Source organism: Sciurus vulgaris (genome assembly GCF_902686455.1).
Source record: "Sciurus vulgaris genome assembly, chromosome: 3".
In the NCBI taxonomy this organism is placed as follows: domain Eukaryota; kingdom Metazoa; phylum Chordata; class Mammalia; order Rodentia; family Sciuridae; genus Sciurus; species Sciurus vulgaris.
The window spans coordinates 21,172,389-21,191,849 of NC_136463.1; the positions used below are offsets into that span (position 1 = coordinate 21,172,389).

Below are 19,461 nucleotides of genomic sequence, written 5' to 3' on the forward strand. Positions count from 1 at the left end.
CTTTGTCATCTCCCTTCTGGAAATGCACTTTTCTCTGTAAAATTTCACTTCCTTGTAAAACTTCACTTTTCTGCTCTGAAACTTAGTGGACTTTCCTCAAAGACCTTCAGTTTACCGCCTGCTTCTCTGATCCTAGAACCCTCCTCACTCCCTGGTACTGGGAATTGAACCCAGGGCGCGCTACCACTGAGCTACAGCCCCAATCCTTTTTATTTTGAGACAAGTTCTCACTAAATTGCGGAGGATGGATGCCTCAAATTTGCGATCCTCCTGTCTCAGCTTCCCAAATTGCTGGGATTACAGGCTTTACAGGTGGGATTACACCACGCCCAGGTTGAGCCCAGAGTTTTTGGTCCCAAACTCTGAACAAGGGGCAGACTGCAACCCGCACACGCTTTTCCCGTGCGTCTTGCCCGTCAGCTCCTCTAGAAACCCACGGGTAAACGCGATGACTGAATGGACTCCTGTCATTCCCGCTTCCTGCGGTCTGACCGCAGTGGCTCCTGCTGCTGCAGCGCGCGCAGTGGGAGGAGGCGGAGGTGAAGCTGAGAGCTCTCGGGGGAGCTGCGGCAGGTGGGCGCGGCCAGGTGAGCCCCGGGGGCGCCGCCTCCCTACTCGCATCCCCGGCTGTGCCGGCCGCTGGCGCCTCTTCGCCCCGGTTACCGCTAGTGGCTGCTGTCGCTCAGTGGAGCCCAAGGAGACCACGGCCAGAGCGTCCACCGCCCAAGATGGTGGCTCCCGTGTCTCTGTGAGTGTGTGCGGGCGGCGCAGGGGTGCCGGGCCGGCGCCCCCTCCCGGAGCTTCTGGGCAGGGGGCGGACCACCCGGGACTGGGGGGCCTAGTGGCGGGCGGGTGCGGGCAGGTGGAGACCGGGTCTCTGGGGACCCACCCTAGGGCTTTCACCAGGCATCCCCCAGCGCTTTGCGTCCCAGAGGATGGGTGAGGTGGGCAAGGGAGCCCCATCTTACCCTGCCCCTACTCTGCTCAGAATGTGGACTTCACTTAGTGGGGTCCCACCCAAGGGGCCCACGGGAGCCTGAGGAGGAGGCCAAGGACATCCCTCCTGGGGGCACATCAGTACTGGGTTTGAGGCTTACTGTGTTTGGGGGTTGCAGGGACAGACCAACACACAACTGCCCTAGGGGACCTCCTCCTGCTGCTTCCCATCTAGCTAGTGGGTGTGGAAATGCAGGATCTGGGACTACACAAGGGCTCCCACTGGTCAGCCTTACTCACAAATGGACCCACACAGTCATGTTTTATTAACACCCTCCCCAGGGTGGCCTGGTTCTCTCAGGTCTGAGGTGGAGAAAATGTCGATGGATTCTTACAGGATTTTAGAGCAGCTCTGCCCTATAGAACTTTCTGGCATGATGTAAATGTTCTCTCTACCTGTGCTGCCCAGTCCAACAGTCACTAGCCGATGTGGCTACTAAGTGCTTGAAATGTGGCTAGTGTCAACTGAATTTAAATTTTTTAAATTTAATTCCAATTAAACAGTCACATGGCTAAGTGGCGGCTGTATAGGGCAGTGCAGTTTTAGAATCTCCACCTTCCAGGGTTCCAGCTGCCTGTTTTTTGGTTCTTTTATCAAAACATCCTAGATCACATCATTTACCCCTCTGCAGAATGGGGTGGGATAGTCAGGTTCCAAGTACCTGGAAAGGATCCGAGAAACTTCCACAAGAATATCACTTTGATGGGGCACCCCTCCTTCATTCTAAGATCCTTTGTGTGGTGGGCTCAGCAAGGTGGTAGAATCACAGGCTTTGGGGAGGAAAGCATATCAAAGGCAGCTATTTTAACCCCCCAGCAGGTGTCCACAGTCCCACTCCATGCTCTCTGTCTGAAGCTTGCTTTTCCTTATTCCTTCACCCCTCGAATTTTGTGGCACACCTGCTGGGGGTTAAAATAGCTACCTTTCCAGCCCTCGGGGAAGTGTGCATGGGTATGGGTGGGCATGGAGGGAAGGAAGGAATATGAAGCAACAGAACTAGGTGGAAGTAAGCAGAGCTTTGTAAACTGTGGGGTGTGCAATGGTGGGAACAAAGAGAGCAGTGATGGAAAAGAAGGGAACTTCCTGAGAAAGGACAGAGAAGCCACCTCTGAAGAGGGAACAGTTAAGCTAAGACCAGCTTGGTAATGGAATAGGCCAGGTAAAGTGTCAGAAAGAAGGGTCATGTGTGCAAAGGCCCTGGGGATGAGTGGCCACCAGAGGGGTCAGCAAGGCTGGGCATTTAACAGACTGCAAAAGGGATTCTGACACTTGACCTCAGAGCTGCAGGCAGTCATGGAGAGGTTTAAGAAATATGTTTGTTTGCCTGCTGATGGTACTAGGGACAACTCAGGGGCACTCTACTGCTGAGCTATATCCCCAGCCCTTTTCATTGTTGTTTTTTTTTTCTTTTTTTTTTTTTGGGGGGGGGGGTGGTGCTGGGGATTGAACCCAGGGCCTTGTGCATGCTAGGCAAGCACTCTACCAAGTGAGCAACATCCCCAGCCCCCTTTTCGTTTTTGGAGACAGGGTTTCACTAAGTTGCTAAGGCTGGCTTTGAACTTGCCATCCTCCTGCCTCCTTCTCCCAAGTTGCTGGAATTACAGGTGTACACCGCCACACCCGGCCTAAACAATAAGTTTTAAAAAGTTCCCCTGAACTGGGCATGGTGGCACCTGCCTGTAATCCCAGAGACTCAGAAGGCTGAGGCAGGAGGATTACAAATTCAAGGTCTGCCTCAGCAAGTTAGCAAGGCCCTCAGCAACTTAGCAAGACTCTGCCTCAAAATAAAAAATAAAAAGGGTTGGGGATGTGTCTCAGTGGTTAAACACCCCTGAATTTGATCCCTGCAACAACAACAACAAAAAAGAGTTCTATGTAGATAAGCCAAGAAGGCAGCTGGAGGGAGGGGCATGGGAACCAGGCTGGGGCTGTATATTTCAGAGCAGTTCACAGAAATAGTTTGAGGTTGGGAAGAGGATAAAGAGATGCCCTCCAGAGACCAAGGAGTGACTGACAGGGGGAAGGGAAACCAGGTGATGTGGGTCTTGGAAGGCAAGTGGTGGCACACAGCTGTAATCCCAGTGACTGACTCAGGAGGCTGAGGCCAAAGGATTATGGATTTGAGACCAGCCTCAGCAACTTAGTGAAACCCTGTCTCAAAATAAAAAAGGGCTGGGGATGTAGCTCCAGTGGTACAACGCCCCTGATTCCAATGCCTAGTACAAAAGAGAAAAAAAAGAAAGAAGAAGAAGGAGGAGGAGGAGGAGGAAGGAAGGAAGAAAGGAGAAGAAGAAGAATGTTAGAATGTTTCAAGGAAGGCATAGTGAGAGGCACCAAATGCACTCAGAGTAGAGGGGAAGAAGACCAAGGAGTTCCCCTGCACCTGGTGACAGAGGGCCTTTCCTTACACTGAGTGGGCTGCCCCTAGAATTCCTCTCATCTGCCCTTGTTTGACCTATTCACCGTGTGCCATTGCATGCAGGACTGGGCACACAGTAAATGGACAAGATGGTCATTTAGGGATGTCTCAGAGCTTAGGATCTTCTACTCAGCAGTCTCAGACACAGGAAGATCTTTCATGAAACAAAAACAAATCCTTTTATGGGTTTCTTTTTGAGTCATCCTGCTAGGTTGCCTAGGCTGGCCTCCAACTCAAGGTCCTCCTGCCTCTGTCTCCTCAGTATCTGGGGATCACCGTCAGGCACTGCTGCACCCAGCTCTTTAGTTGTTTGGAATCGTCAACTTTTACCAAGTGACATCTGCCTCTAAGTACTCAGAGATAAAAAAAAAAAAAAAAAAAAAAAAAAAATGAACAAATGTGGTCTTGACCTTCTAGGAACCCAGGTGCTAACATGCATGGAGAATCCCTGCATTTACCATAGGGAACTGCAGGAGATGAGAACACAGGTGCCAGCCAGCTGGGGGATCAGGATGGCAGGGGGGATGCTTGCTGCTCTCAGGCATGAGTGGGAACTGGCCAGGGAAAGGAGGCTCAGAGGATGAAGGCAGAGACACAAGCGACAGCTCTGCATATGTGGAAAATGGCTTTTGGGGAGTTGGCTGGGCAGTTGGGAACCTCTAGGTGGCTCTACAGGTATCCAGAGACTACAGAAGGTCTTGTGGGCTTCTGGTGAGGTGCACAGCCTTAGGCAACAGGGTACCACCAAAAAGGTGGAAGCAAGGGAGTGACAGATAGATCTGAGTGTGAGCTTGCTTTCTCAGGTAGCAGGGTGAGGGACAAGTGTGGGGAGAGTGACAGTAGAGAGGTGGACGCTGCAGCTGTGATCCACGTGAGCGACTGAGGGCCTGAACTGGACTGAGGCTGGACCCATGGGACGGGGAAGGAGGTACAGCCCAGGAGCTCAGGATGGCCTTTGGATTCAGGAGGACTGGAACCCAGTTCTGCCTCAGCTATTTAGTGCTTGTAAAACCTCGGGCAGATCACTTAGTCACGGGCCTCATTTTCTTCATCCAGGGAGTAACCTTGGTTCTCTCCAGGAATCACTGTGAACTACTCAGCACAGGGCCTGGCTCAGTTCACACTGTGAGTGGTAGTTACTGCTTACAGTCCCACTGTAAGTGGCAAGGCCAGGATTAGTCCCCGAGTCTGTCTAACTCCAAGGACTGTGCTCTTTCCACCACCCTGCACTGCCAACCTTCCTCTCTCAGCCATGGAGAGAAGGGAACAGGTTTGAGATCATTAGGAGGTGGAGTTGGCAGGTTTGGCTGGTGGCTGGATATGACCTTCTGGTCCCAAATGGCTTGTCCTGGCCTCATGCCTGGTGGGAGGTCACCAGCTAGACACCTTCACTCTGGGGCTCAGCCTCCCAGGTAGCTGCATGTCTAGGCTACTCTTCCAGAACCACACTGCTGGTGTGTGTGTGTGTGTGTGTGTATGTGTGTGTGTGTTTGCAGGGATGGGAGTGCCAGAAGAAATAAGGCCTGTCCTGACTTCCTTCTGGCAAGATAGGCAGCTGTGGGCTGTAGGGACTGGTCAACCTTTGGGCAGGAGTCACAAGGTCTGTGTTGTAATCTGGTTCAGCCATGAAGTACTCATGAGCCCTAAGAATCACTCTGTCTCTGGGACTCAATTGCCCCTAAAACTGTCCTATAAAATGTGATTGCATAGATGGCGGCAGTCTTTCAGGCTCTGAGTTCTGAGATGCTGTAGCTGTCAAAGCCAAGCAATAGCTTGTCCTGATGGAAGGAATCCATGAAGGGGCCTGTACCGCCCTGATGTTGGCCCTTGGATGACTGTGCACTCCCAGTAGCCCCTGCCCCATTGAGTCCAGTCCACCCCTCGCCTGGGAGGACTCTGTGGGCAGGATGAACCCAACCTGCCCCCACCATGGCGGCCCCCTAACACCTCTCCCTTGTCTTTTTCATCTCCAGTCTCCCACCGGCAGAGCAGGAATAAACTTTCCAGGCTGAGTTAGATGGATGGTCCCCCTTAGCCTGGTGGGCTGCCCACCTCATCTCCACTCCAGCTCCCCTGTTAAGGAAGGTGCCTCTGTGTGTTGGGGAGGCAGGAGGCACAAGCATTTGGGTGGGGGTCAGGGGTCCCCTGCCCCAAGGTAGGAATGGTGCCCCCAGGGAAAAAGCCAGCAGGAGAGGCCTCCAACTCCAACAAGAAGTGCAAGCGTTACTTCAACGAGCACTGGAAAGAGGAGTTTACCTGGCTGGACTTTGACTATGAGCGGAAGCTGATGTTTTGCCTTGAGTGTCGCCAAGCCCTGGTACGAAACAAGCACGGCAAAGCTGAGAATGCCTTCACCGTGGGCACCGACAACTTTCAGCGTCACGCCCTGCTGCGCCACGTCACCTCGGGAGCCCACCGCCAGGCTCTGACAGTCAACCAGGGCCAGCCCACTTTAGAGGGCCCTGCTGAGGGAGGCGGGGCCTATGCAGGCCTGGCTGCCACCCCCACCTCCAGGGATGTCAAGGTGGAGGTGGACCCAGCCAAAGTGGCGGTGCTGACCACTGTGTACTGCATGGCCAAGGAGGATCTGCCTGACGATCGCTGTTCTGCCCTGCTTGAGCTGCAGAGGTTCAACCTGTGCCAGGCACTGCTAGGTACAGAGCATGGCAATTACTACAGCCCCAGGAGAGTGAGGGACATGCAGGTGGGTGGCAGTCAGAGGGTATGGAGGGTGGGGAGGGAGGACATTGAGCCATTTGGGAAGAGCCCCAGCATGCTAGGCCCTTGTGGGGCTGCCAGGCACTTCATTCCTACCTCCACCCTTCAGAAGCTTCACTGAGGACCTACCACAGGCCTGGCAGTGGGCTAGCATGGGGGTACAAGAGTACAGAGGCCAGGTTGGCCTTGTACACAGGGCACTTCTCTCACTAGCTAGCCGGAGGAGGCAACCTGGCAGCCTGGGGGTTTAATTGGCCCACAGATATATTTTATTGGTTTTCACCTTTTTTTGGGGGGTGGATACAAGGGATTGAACCCAGGGGTACTTTACAACTGAGCCACATCCCCGGTCCTTATTATTTATTTATTTTTTGGAGACAGGGTCTCCCTAAGTTGCTTAGGGCCTTACTAAGTTACTAGGCTGGCCTTGACCTTGGGATCCTCCTGCCCTAGCCCAGCCTCCCAAATCACTAGGATTACAGGCACAGGTGACCGTACCCAGCCCACCCTGTTATCGAAAAGTGCGTTAGTTTCTAACTTAAAACATCCATGAGCTGAATGTAAAGATCGAGATCTGTGGCTTCCACTGAAAAGCGAAGTCCCTGTGCTCTCAGGGCAAGGCAGAGGCTTGCCATCATATTCTCTTTCCCTTGGCTTGTCCCTCACCCACTACAAGCTCAAAATCACTCACATGGCCCCTGGAGGCTTGCAAGTTGCAGCTCTGTCCTAGGTTCAGCTGTGTAAGTCCTGGGGGGCTGGCTTGGGAGTAGGGGAGTTGCAGCTCATCCCTATAGAACAATGACAAACAGCACACAACTGGCACTCTGTGTAAAGTCAGGAGTTGCTAGTGCATGTGTCTGTCTCTAATCTCTGAGCTGAACAGTGGAAGGAGACTCCCAGGCATAAGGCAGACTGGGACAATGTGTGGAAAAGCAAAAGGAAAACACTAGCCTTCTTAGAGCTCTTTATGGTTCATAAAGAACATTTTCAGTTATGAGAGCAATAATGAAAATTTACATTTATAAATCGCAACAACCCTTTATAAAGACAGGGGTCAGAGATTAGCTGAGAGCAAGTACTATAGCTGAGAAGGCTGAACTTCAGAGAGGTGAAGTGAGTTTCCCAAGCGCTCTTTCCACCACCCTGCCCTGCCTACCTCTTTCTCTCAGGACAAGCCTAACTGTCATCCCTCCCTTTTTCTCCCCGGCTGTCCCAGGTGGCCATTGCCAGTGTCTTGCACACAGAGGCCTGTCAGCGCTTGAAGGCATCCCCGTTTGTGGGGCTGGTGTTAGACGAGACCAGGGACTGGCCTGAATCCCACAGTCTAGCCCTGTTTGCCACTTCGGTGTCCCCATGTGATGGCCAGCCTTCTACCACCTTCCTGGGCAGTGTGGAACTACAGGAGGGCAGGGCCACTGCGGGTCAACTCCTGGACATCCTGCAGGCCTTCGGAGTATCTGCACCCAAGCTAGCCTGGCTCAGCTCAAGCCTCCCCAGTGATCGCTTAGGGAGTGTCAGCCTGCAGCTCCGGGTCACCTGTCCATTGCTTACTGAGCTGCACTGCCTCCCTGGCAGGACAGATCCTGAGCCCCCTGCCTACCTGGGTGAATATGAGAGCATACTGGATGCCCTATTCCGCCTGCACAGTGGCCCCAGTTCTCACATGGTCCCTGAGCTACGGGCAGCATTGGACCTTGCAGCTATTGACTTGGCAGGGCCAAGGCCAGTGCCCTGGGCCTCCCTGTTGCCTGTTATGGAAGCAGTGGCAGAGGCCTGGCCTTGTCTGGTGGCCGCCCTGGAGGCCGCAGGCCCAGCCTCACCCACGGCTGCAGCTCTGGCTCTGGCCCTGCGCCAGTTCACCTTTGTAGCCTTCACCCACCTGTTGCTGGACGCTCTGCCCTCGGTGCAGAAGCTTGCCCTCATCCTGCAGCCGGAAGAGCCGGACTTGGCCTTGCTGCAGCCTCTAGTGATGGCGGCAGCAGCTTCCCTCCAAGCCCAGCGCCGCTCAGGGGGAGCCCGCTTCCAGGGCTTCCTGCGACAACTGGCATTCTCAGACCCCGACGGGGGCGGTGGGTGCTGTACCTACCGCGGCGTGGAGGTGGTCGGCTACTCAGAGGCTGCAGTCAGGGACCTGGAGCAGCTGCGGGGAACCTTTCTGGACTCCATGCAGAGGGGACTGCGGGACTCTTACCCCGGGCCCTCGCTGGACGCCGTGGCTGCCTTCGCGGCGATCTTCGACCCCCGCCGTTACCCGCAGGCCCCGGAGGAGTTGGGTGCGCACGGCGAGGGGGCGCTGCGGGTGCTGCTGCGTGGCTTCGCGCCCGCAGTGGTGCGCCAGCGCGCGCTGGGCGACTTCGCCCTCTTCAAGCGCGTGGTGTTCAGCCTGGGGCGGCTCGGGCCGCGGGCGCTGTGCGCCAAGCTGGCGTGCGAGCACTCGGAGCTGCACGAGCTCTTCCCCGACTTCGCCGCCCTCGCCGCCTTGGCCTTATCTCTGCCAGCGGGCGCCGGCCTCCTGGACAAGGTCGGCCGCAGTCGAGAGCTGCGATGGTGGGGACAGAGCGGGGCCGGGGAAGGCCGGGGAGGCCACGTGGTGAAGATCGCCGTGGACGGGCCCCCGCTGCACGAGTTTGACTTTGCGCTGGCGGCGGAGTTCTTAGAGAGTGGGTGGGGGGAGGGGCTCCTGGGATCGCAGCTCACCTGAGGGTGGCCCCCCACTGCCTGTTCAGCCTGCAGCTCCGGATACTCCTAGGGCCAACCCAGACTTGACTGTGCACCCGAGCTGACCTACACTGTGGTCTACCCAGCTAATCCTTCCTCTACCCCTGCTGAGCCCCTAACCCTGTGCGCTGGACAGGAAGAGGGGCTTGGACAAGTGGGCAGAGCAGCTAGCTATGGTCAGGGCATCCGAAATCCCCCGTGCTTTCCAAAATTGGGTGAGAAGTAACTTACCCCTTCTGGATTCCACCCACGTTTTGGCCCTAAAAATGTTGGAGGTTCTTGGTTAGAGGAAGGAAAACTGGGTCTTGGAAACTGAGGGAAAGAATTGGTCCCCGACAGTTTCTGAGCCCAACACTCACAGTATTTCTTCTTTTCAGGTAAGACTGGAGAGCAGATGACTGTGCTTACATTTTGGGGTGCTGGGGATGGAACTCAGGGCCTCATGCACACTAGGCAGCTGCTCTACCATTGAACTACCCCCCCCCCCCCAAGTCCTGTGCTTGTTTTTACAGTTTTTTTTTTTTTTTTTTTTTTAATTTAAAGAATTTTTTTTAGATGGAGGTCTTGCCCTGTTGTCCAGGCTGGCTCAGTCTCACTGGACATGGTTTTTTTTTTTTTGACACACTGCACAGCACACTCCGCACTTGCTCATGGTTCAAGAGCACAATGGTTGGAGGGAGGTAGTGGTGTTCTTCCTCCCCTCCCCACCAGTAGGCTGCCTGAGGGCTCGTCTGTGTATGCCCATGTATACAGATGTACACATCAACAAATGTGAAATAAATCTATTCTCTCATAGTGTTAACACATAAAAATCAAAAGAACTTCTTTTGGTTTTGCAATGACAGGGTCCAAGAAAAGTCCCAAATGGACTGGATTTCTTTCTTTCTTTTTTTATCCTCCCTCCACCCCTTTGGACTGGATATTTCTAATTTTTTGTTCCTTAAAGTCCAGTTGTTCAAATTTCTAGCTCTCTCCTGCTCTTGCCTCAGACCTTTAAGACCAAAGACTGCAAGACCATGGTGCTGTACCTGCTGCCCCTAAGGGCTGGCCCAGGATGCTTAGGGGTTTTATTTTATTTTTTGCTTCCAGGGGAATGCTGTTGGGGCCTCACCAGAGCAGGGGAGCACATCCCTTAGACTCAGATGGATTTTCCATTCCCTTCTATTAGCCCTTCCTGTGAATGGTGTGGGATATGGAGAGAGGGAGGGGACAGTTAGAGAGTGAGAGGGAAGTGGAGCTGACCTTTTTCTAAGCCCCTTGAGTTTGGGCTTCATTTGCAATAAAGTGGAAACCCAGCACATTTTGCAGTCTCCATGGTGGTATGTATGTCAGGGGCCAGCCCTGTCACTTCTGTCCCCTGCCTTGGCTGGACTCCCCTCGGGAGTTCATTTGTACCATTCTGCTACCTCTGTCTATGAGTGTGGGAGAATCGTCCTTCTGGGCTGGGAGCCTTGAGCTGTGGATTCCTGCCTCTGCTTGCCAACTGTGTGAACAGAGAAATGCTCTCGACTTGGCTGGTGCTACTTTGTGACAGGAAAGAGAGACAGGAGTTTCTGCCCTGGCTCCACACCCAAGAAGACCATCGACCTTTTGTTCTGGCTATGGAGGTAGGAGAGAGCCCTGTGGTTCTCCATTTCAGACCCTGCCCTTCTTCCTCCTGCAGCAGGCCCGGCCTCCAGTGCCCCCAGCCCCCTGCTGGCCTCCTTGCCCCTGCCCACTCGGCCTCTGCAGCCCCCGCTGGACTTCAAGCACTTGCTCGCCTTCCACTTCAATGGCACCGCCCCACTCAGTCTCTTCCCCAACTTCAGCACGGTACGGGTTGGGTTGGAGGGTGGGTGCGTGCGACCACGGCTGGGGTGGGCAGGGAGGGGAGCTCAGAGGCCAGCCTCAGCAGCTGGGTCTAACCAGGAGCTCATTCTCCGGCAACATCCCCCAGAGTGGCTAGGAGGAGCTCCTTGAATAGGGATCCCTGGGCTCAGTCAAGGTTAGGGAACAAGATGGTATCACCCCTCCTTGCTATCACTACTGCCCAGAGATGGTAGGTTTCCCTTGAGGTTTTGGTGCAACGTGTGTGGATAAACCATGTGTGTCTGAGCAGTCCGTGTGTTTTTCTATTGTAGTTTGTGTCTGTAGATATTTGTGTGTTTTGTGTGGATGGAGTTTGTTGGTGTCCCGTGTGTGTGTGAACAGCTCTTTGTGCCTGGGTAATTGTATGTAATTAATGTGTGTGTCTTCGTATCTGCAAGTTTCTAATTCCTTCTCAGTCACCCTTAGGAGCTGCCTTCCTCCTCCCCTCCAGGGTGGTACAGAGATCCTAAGGAGTCTAGAACTTTTGGAGATAGGCCTCTGGGGCTAGAGTCCTCGCTGTACCTCACTGACATGCTCATTGTCCCTCAAGAGCAGGCACAATCATTGTTCCCACTGCTAAGAATCCTGTAGGCCATTTCCTCTGGGGTCCCCTCCCCAGCCTGCTCTCTCAAAGCCTCTGTGCTCTTCCTGTGGGAAGGTTTGGAAAGTTCCTCTTGATAAAACCAGACAACTTCTGCTTTTGGTCCAACAACTAGGCCCCTGAGAAAGGAAAACATAAATGTTTGGTCTAGGAGGGGGAAAAAATTACTTAAAACAAGGAAAATAAAGAAAATACCTAAATGAATACTCTAAGGAAATGGTCCTGCTCTGGGAAGGACCTCAGGCAAGTGGAAGCCTGAGGCCTCCACTTGCTTCTCTGCCTGGTCACCCACCTCCCTGGCCATGAATATCAGACTCTTGACAGGTCGTCAGAACCTTAGGCCCTGTTGCAGGCAGACTGTTACAATAGGACTACTCTCCTGGAGGCTGAGACAGGAGGAACCCAAGTTCATGGCCAGCCTGGGACACTTAGTAAGACCCTGTCTCAAAATAAAAAAATAAAAAGGACTGGAAATGTAGCTCAGTGGGAGAGCACCCTGGGTTCAATCCCCCATACTGCCAAAACAAAAACAAAAACAAAAACAAAACAAAACAAAAAGTGGGACTGGTCTTCCCCAGGTCTGAGCACACAGGCTGGGTTAGGGGAGGGGAAATTCCAACAGGGGAATTCCTTGTCCCTTCCCTGCCTTTTCCTGCACCCAATTCTTTGTCCCAATTGTTGTGGTTCCTGAGAAACAAAAAAACAGAGACCAAAGGGGCAACAAGAGATGCCAAAATGATCACTAGGCCATGGTTCTAGTTCTCAAAATCATGTGGGTTACCCTGGCCATCTCCCTGCCTCCAAACAAGTCCAGACTGACAAGCCAGGGAAGAGGCTGTCTCTTGGACTATGTCTAGCATCCACGGGATGAGAAAGTTCTTCCTAAAAGCTGACCACTCAATGGTCTTTAGTTTTCTGCATTTGGTACTGTCCCTCTTCTTAAGTAAACCCCAGAGTTACTGTGCCCTCCCATCCCCCTCGCAGATGGACCCAGTCCAGAAAGCTGTCATCAGCCACACATTTGGGGTCCCCTCCCCTCTGAAGAAGAAGCTCTTCATTTCCTGTAACATCTGTCACCTGAGGTTCAACTCAGCGGTGAGAGGGAGTCATGGGAGTACCTGGGAGGGGGCTGGACAAGGAGGGGGTTGGAGACTGGGCTTCCTTCTGGGGTCCTTCCAGAGCCAAGGGACTGTGGTCCTTATTTTCCAGCCCTGGTTACAGAAGAGACACTCCTAGTACTTCAACTCTCCCATCCTCTCTTCTCTCCTGCCTCTTTCCACAACCCTCTGCTGCCCACCTCTAGCACACTCTCCCCTCTGCCTCTCTCCTATGTTCTGGATCCTTCTGCAAGAGAGAAGACTTCCCTTACCCACTCTGGGTTCCAGGGACTCCCCTGTGAGCTCCTATTCTGGAGCTGAGGTGTTAAAGCACCTCAGAGTTTATAGAATGTGTTCACAACCATTATCTTGATGAGTTCTAATGAAACCATGAAACTGTGAAAGAAATAGAGGCACTATTATCATCCCCACTTTTTAGATGAGAAACTGAGACTAGAGAGGTTAAGTGACTTGCCGAAGGCCACAAAGCTGGGATTTGAACCCAGGCCTAGCTGACCCCAAGGCTGCACACTTTCTACTGGAGCCTAAACCCAGGGGAAGGAGGAGCCTCATTCTGGCCTCCTCAGGAAGGTTTACCTCCTGTCCAGGCAATTCTGGGGTTTAGGCTGGATGTCAGAACTGCTGTTGTGCAAGAGTCTGGGGGCCACTGTGAAGGCCTCCTTTTCACCTTTGAGGGAGGTGGGCGGAGAGCAATAAGCAGGGATCCCTGGCTGAAGCAGGGAGGACACTGACAGCCCAGATTTGAGGGTCCCTCCAGACCGTCAGGTTATAGGAGTCCTGCAAACAGATGGACAGAGGACTTGCTCCATGGGAGGAACCAGGTCTTCCTCACACCACTCCAGGGTGCAGTGCCTGGCAGAGAGCAAATGCTCAGCAACCATTTGCTGAAAACATGAACAGAGGAGTGACTGTTTCAGGGTGCATGACCCCCACATATGATGAATACTCTGCCCTCTTCATGTGTGCATCTAGAGACTTTCTGAGGGGCTAGGGATCCAACCCAGGGCCTCATGCATGCCAGGCAAGTATTCCACCACTGGTCTACATCTCTCCACTTTTTAAAAATATTTGAGACAGGTCCTCACTAGTTGCCCATGCTGACCTTGAACTTGCGATCCTCCTACCTCACTCTCTTGAGTAACTGGGATTACAGGGTAATCACACCAGCTTTCATCTATAAACTTGATAATGAACATTTACAGAGCAGCTACTTTATGTGCTAGGCCTTGTGGGGTTGGTATTATCATCACAAAGTTTAGGGGTGAGGACACTCAGGCTTAGAGAGATGATGTGACTTGCCCAAAGATGCACGGCTCTTGGAGGTAGAGGCCGCTCGCCTTGGAGGTCCTGGGTGAGAAAATATTCTGTAAACGTGAGAGCCATGTATGTGCTGTGATGATAATGACAAGAGCGCACTTTGTGTGACCTGAACCCTGCACCCCTCTGACCTGTCCCTCTGCTCAGCTTCAGTCATGGGTGGGGCATGTGGACCCAGGCAAGGAGTGATGACCCCATGCCCTCCCTTCTCCAGAACCAGGCTGAAGCACATTATAAAGGCCACAAACACGCCAGAAAACTCAAGGCTGTTGAAGCTACAAAGAGCAAGCAGAGGCCACAAAGCCTGACACAGGATGGGGTGGTGGTGTCCCCAATCCCAACTCTGGCCAGTGGAGTGTCTGGAGAGCCACAGAGCAAAGGTCAGTCCTGAACTCTTCTCTTCCTGCCCTAACTCCAGATCTAGCTTGTGACCAGAGGTTCAGAGATTTCTGCTGCTTGTTATCCTTCTTAGAGTGTTCCATACACATAGGCTAAGGCACATGGACTACAGGACTACAGCCCGGTGAACTTCCCATCTGAACATACCAAGCACAGGAAACCTGTTACCAGATCCCTGGAAGCCTCCTGGTCACTACCTTTCTGCATTAGTTCCAAGACCACCATAATAAATGACTACAAATTGGATGGGTGAAAACAGTAGCAATTTATTCTCCCACATCTCCAGAGGTCAGCAGTCTAAAATCCAGGTGACAACAGGGTTGGTTCTTTCACACAGGCTCAGAGGGAATTTGTTCTCCACCTCCCTTCTGGTTGTTGCTGGCAGTCCTTGGCATTCCTTGACCCATAGGCACATCACTCCAGTCTCCGCCTCCATCTTCACATCGTGTTCCCTCCCATGTGTCTGTCTTCTCATGTGAACTTCTTATAAGGACACCAGTCATTGGATTAGTCCACCCTAATCCAGCATGACCTCATCTTAACTAATTATATCTGCAAAGACCATTTCCAGCTGGGAGCAGTGGCACACACCTGTAACCCCAGCTGCTCAGGAGGCTGAGGTAGGAAGATCTCAAGTTCAGAGTCAGACTGAGGGGCTGGGGATATAGCTCTGTTGGTAGAGTACTTACCTCAAATGCACAGTGCCCTGGGTTCTAATCCCCGCACCACAAAGCCAGCCAATTTAGCAAGGCTCTAAGCAACATAGCGAGACCCTGTCTCTAAGTAAAATATATAAAGGGTTGGGGATGCGGCTCAGTGGGTGAGTGCCCCTGGGTTCAATCCCCAGTACCAAAAAAAAATCTATTTCCAAACAAGATCATGTTCTGAGGTTTTATGGACGTGAATTTTTTAGGAAACTGTTCAACCAGCTGCACTCCACCACCAACTCTGGAGTAACTGATCTTGCTTTTTCTCATAAATTAGTTTCACCTGGTTTTGGTGGATCATAGAGTACACAGTTTTGTGTGTCTGGCTTGTGTTCATCTCATGAACATTCACCAACATTCATCATGTCTATAAGGTGTTGTGTGTAGCTGTAGTTTTCTTTTCCTTCATTGCATAGTACTCCACTGCCTGAATATATGACAATCCTCCTGTTTGCTGGACACCTGGATAGTTTCCAGTTTTATTCTATTATGAATAGTCTTCAATGAACATTCTAGCACATCTTTCTGGTGACTTCTATTTAACAATTAGCAAATAATTAAGAGCATCAGGGCTGTGAGGCTTCTTAAGACCACCCTGTGTTCAACTTTATGATTTCAGATGGGGAAACTGAGGCCCAAGTCTAGCCAGAGAATTGGTGGTAGAGTGGGGCCTGGCATTCAGTGCTGGTCATCCCCGCTCCAGGGACCCTTCCACCCCATCCTACCGTCTTCAAGTTAGTGCTGAATCATCTTGGATCTCTCGTCTCACCAATGCCTCCATCTCCCCAGCAGTTCCTGCAGGCCCTCTACTCCAGCAACCGTTGACCCTCGAGCCCCCATCCCAGGAACCAGCCCCCTCAGATCTTTTGGATGCTGCCTCCTCTTCTTCCTCCTCCTGCCCACCCTGCTCCCCAGAGCCTGGCAAAGAGGCACCAGGGCCTGAGCCGGCGGCAGCGGCTGTGGGAAGTGGCATGAATGGGGAAGGCAGGAGTGAGAAGGGGCGCCTCTACTGCCCCACTTGTAAGGTGACAGTAAACTCGGCCTCCCAGCTTCAAGCTCACAACACAGGTCAGTGCCTCCAAGGAGCTGGAGTTGGGGGAGCAGGGGCTGGAAGGCTGAGCCTCCCCAGGTGTGGGCAGGCTTGAGCTCCCGGGCACTTTCTTCAAGCACTGGGTGACAGAAGTACTGTACTCAGCTGTCACTGGGCAGGCATTTCTGGGTCCTCCCGCTAATCCCCAGGGAGGGAGAACTGGGAAGAGAAGTCCGAGGCAGCAAGAATTGAAGGTCACTAAATCTCTGAAGTCACTCCAGACTCCAGAAAACAGGAGGCACCTCCTCCATTTCCTCCATCTCTCCTTAGATCAGAAGGATGGGATTAGAGCAGAAGGGAAGATGACCAGCTGCCCACAAGGTCTTCCTTGGGGGTGCCTGGCAGGAAGCCAGACACTTAGAGGCTGGAAGGCAAAGTGTGTGCTGAGCGGCCTGGAGACTTCAAGGGACAGCCCAGCTGACCTGGTTAGAAGGGGTCCCTGTGGCCCTTGAGACCCCTACGTGGTACTGATAGTCTTCTTCCTTTCCAGGAGCCAAGCATCGGTGGATGGTGGAAGGTCAACGAGGGACTCCCCGAAAGGGCCGGGGCCGCCCAGTATCCCGGGGAGGGGCTGGACACAAGGCCAAGAGAGTGACAGGGGGTCGGGGTGGCCGGCAGGGGCCCAACCCCCCGTTCCACTGTGCTCTCTGTCAGCTCCAGGTCAATTCAGAAACCCAGCTCAAGCAGGTGGGAAAAAGAAGTCCTTGACTCGGGTGGACTGCTGAGAGGGTGGGCAAGCAAGGGGGGAGGCCACCTGCAGAGGCGGGCAGAGCTGCGGGGAGCGAGGGCTGAGGAGCTGGGGTGGGCCCCCTGACCCCAAGCCTGCCTCGCTTCCCAGGCCACTGTGCCGAGTCCCCAGTACCTGTGCATTGAATGTGTGAGCTGCGGGTAGAGGAGGGGTCAGATAGTCAAGGGTGATGTAGTAGTTTTGGGGTCCTTGGGCTTCCTAATTTTGTTCCCACTCTGTCTCTGTCCACTAGCACATGAGCAGCAGGAGGCACAAAGACCGCCTGGCTGGGAAGCCCCCCAAGCCCTCCAGCCAGCACAGCAAGCTGCAGAAGCACGCAGCGCTGGCTGTGAGTATCCTCAAGGTATCTGTCTCCAAGCAACAGAGCTGGGACCTGGGTCAAGAGGAAGAGGGTGGGGAGAAGGGAGGGCCAGCTGGGGGGCTTGGTGGTATGGCAGGAAGGAGGCCACCTCGCTCTGAGGCTGTGTGAGCAGGGGAAGAGCTGGGGTTGGGCTTTTGGCCATCTAGGGATCTGCCCACAGGAATTTCCGGGGAGGTGGACTGGGGTTGTAATCTTATGGGCACGAGGGAGGGGTGGGCGTGCATCTCCTAGAGACCATCTCTACCCCCCCCACCAGCCTCCCTTCTCCCATCCTGGGGTTGTCCTCCCTCTGGGCAGGAAGACAGGTGGTGGAGAAAGCCCTTTGGAATGACTGGGGGTGGGAAGGGAGGAGGATTTAGGTTTGGAACTCTAAAAAGCACGTTCCCTGAGGCAAAAAGCCTGCAAGATGGGGCTCAGGCAGGGGGTGAGCTCTTTAGGGGTCAGAGGCCCTGTCTATTCCTCTCCTTTCTTTGTAGTCTAAACTGGCCTTGCAGAAGCAACTCACCAAGACGCTGGCAGCCCGCTTCCTGCCCAGCCCGCTGCCCGCTGCAGCCACAGCCATCTGTACCCTGCCAGGACCCCTGGCCCTCCGGCCTGCCCCCACAGCAGCCGCTACCCTCTTCCCAGCTCCCATCTTGGGCCCAGCTCTGTTTCGCACTCCAGCGGGAGCCATCCGCCCTGCCACGGGACCCATCGTCTTTGCCCCCTATTAGCCTTGCTGAGGAGCCCAAGGCTGATTCCCCAACAGCCACACTGTCTCCAAGACACCTCCGGTTCCTGCACCCCACAGGATGGCCTTTTACAACAGGAGGGCAGGGGGTCCCGCCCAGTCCAGGAAGAACTGAGCTAGTTAAGGGCAGCTACCTTTGCTCCATCTGGACTGGGGATTCGCCAGTTGTCCCTCCAGACCTCGCCCTCTTTTTCGGGTCCTTCCAAGGCCAGTCCTAGGCTCGCCTGCATTTCCCAAGCCTGATAAATCCCAAAGATCTATGCGGAACCCCAGCCCCAGCCTCGTGGTGCTGTCATTTTCCCCAGAGACCTACACCCACATAGCCAGGCCCCGGACATCTTGGCTTCTGTAAGCAGCCACTCCTGGCCTGTGAACAAGTCCATGACCTCTACCCCATGAAAACTGGAAATAAGGATGGAGTCTCAAGCTGGAGAGAGTTCAAGGCTTTCATACAAGGTGACCCGGGGATGTGGTAGAGAACCACAGAGGAGAGAGAACTCCAGTCTCTTGATCAGGCAGCGCTAAGGTGGAGTAGAGTCAGACAGCCTTGCCTGCTTTCAGGGATGAGGCTAGGATAGGTGTAGGTAAAGGTGGTGTTGTGTGGCTCAGACTCAAGTGAGCCATCCCATACAGCCTTCCCTTCTGACTTCTGGACCCCAGCTCTGGGAGACACTGGGTCCCCCTTGGACTATGGACTCAGCTAACACCAAATCCCGGCCCCTGATTAACACCCAGGAATCCCATATGAATAGCTCCCTATCCCAGACTGGCCCCCAGCACTAAGTTCAGCTTTCCTTCTTCCCAGCACCTCTCCCACTATAAAGCTGAGTGCTGGGATGCAGTCTGATACTCTCACAGATCTACTTCCATGCTGCCAGTCAGTGTCACAATCCCATCCACTCAACCCCAGCACTGTCCCCTCATCCCACAATACGGGACTTTGCCAGTGTCCCCCTTTTTTTGAAAGATATTTCCAATGGGAGAACAAGAAAAGGGGGGGAGGGGAGGAAACTTTTTGATAACAGTTGTGGTTTTATTGTGTCCAACATATCAATAAATGAACTTTGAGCCTGAGCCTGTAGCTGCCCTACTCTCCTTGCCCAGCCCTAGGCACCTGCCCCTGCTCACCTCTCCCATTCTGGGGAGAAGGGGTGTATACTGGAGGTCGCCTGGCTGTGGTGTCTCACCTTTTAGGTGTGCACACCAGAAGCATGAAGTGGGCACTGGAAGGTTGGAGGTTTTAAGCTCACTTGATAGCACATCTGCATGAGTAGCTATCCTTCTGAGCCCCAATGGAAGGCCTGGGGGCTTCTAGGAAGCTGCTAGTGATTTGCCTGGTTCTGTTCAGACATCTGAGGTAAGAAGGGCTAGAGGAGCACCTTGTCTGGCCTTCACATGGCAGCAGGCATATAAATATAGGTGATATAAATAGTCCAGCTACTAGCTGAAAACAACCAGAGGAAGGGATAAAGACCAGCCCCCAAGGGCAGGTGGGCAGATTGGGCACTGAGTGGCCACTCTGGCAACTGAGAGTGGAAAGTATACTCCTGCCCCCTGGTGGTTGGAGGGAGAGACGTGTCCAGCCTCCAGGGCTGGTAGGCGTAGCACCTTGAAGATGGAGAAGCAAGGGGGCCAACTGAGTTGTTAGGTGGCTCAAGCCACTGGCTTTAGAAAAATCATCCAACTGGAA

At 53.6% G+C, this 19,461-nt stretch overlaps 2 protein-coding genes across 7 annotated transcripts in view; both read left to right on the forward strand.

The window, feature by feature from the left end:
* ZNF385C (zinc finger protein 385C) overlaps positions 1-19,432 on the forward strand; it is a 51,407-nt gene extending 31,975 nt beyond the window's left edge. For 2 of the 6 annotated variants that reach the window (XM_079134267.1, XM_079134264.1), the window contains exons 3-9: positions 10,516-10,664; positions 12,286-12,396; positions 13,951-14,116; positions 15,632-15,910; positions 16,423-16,619; positions 16,913-17,023; positions 17,518-19,432. In XM_079134267.1, the coding sequence (XP_078990393.1) occupies positions 10,516-10,664; positions 12,286-12,396; positions 13,951-14,116; positions 15,632-15,910; positions 16,423-16,619; positions 16,913-17,023; positions 17,518-17,754 (1,250 nt within the window). In that variant the 3' untranslated portion in view covers positions 17,755-19,432. Of the gene's footprint in view, positions 1-429; positions 749-10,515; positions 10,665-12,285; positions 12,397-13,950; positions 14,117-15,631; positions 15,911-16,422; positions 16,620-16,912; positions 17,024-17,517 lie in introns of those variants that run through there. The other 4 variants (XM_079134266.1, XM_079134265.1, XM_079134269.1 and 1 more) reach the window with 4 other exon arrangements.
* On the forward strand, positions 5,563-9,409 carry LOC306657836 (uncharacterized protein C17orf113). The gene is made up of 2 exons (XM_079134263.1): positions 5,563-6,120; positions 7,351-9,409. The coding sequence occupies exons 1-2, from the start codon at positions 5,578-5,580 to the stop codon at positions 8,833-8,835; spliced, it is 2,028 nt and encodes a 675-aa protein (XP_078990389.1). The 5' UTR covers positions 5,563-5,577; the 3' UTR covers positions 8,836-9,409.
* Positions 19,433-19,461: the final 29 nt, after the last annotated feature.

Excerpts from the sequence above, each read along its gene's own strand:
- LOC306657836 (XM_079134263.1), top strand. The coding sequence starts at position 5,578 with ATGGTGCCCCCAGGGAAAAAGCCAGCAGGAGAGGCCTCCAACTCCAAC. Across the intron at positions 6,121-7,350 it reads GGAGAGTGAGGGACATGCAG|GTGGCCATTGCCAGTGTCTT; the intron begins GTGGGTGGCAGT and ends CGGCTGTCCCAG.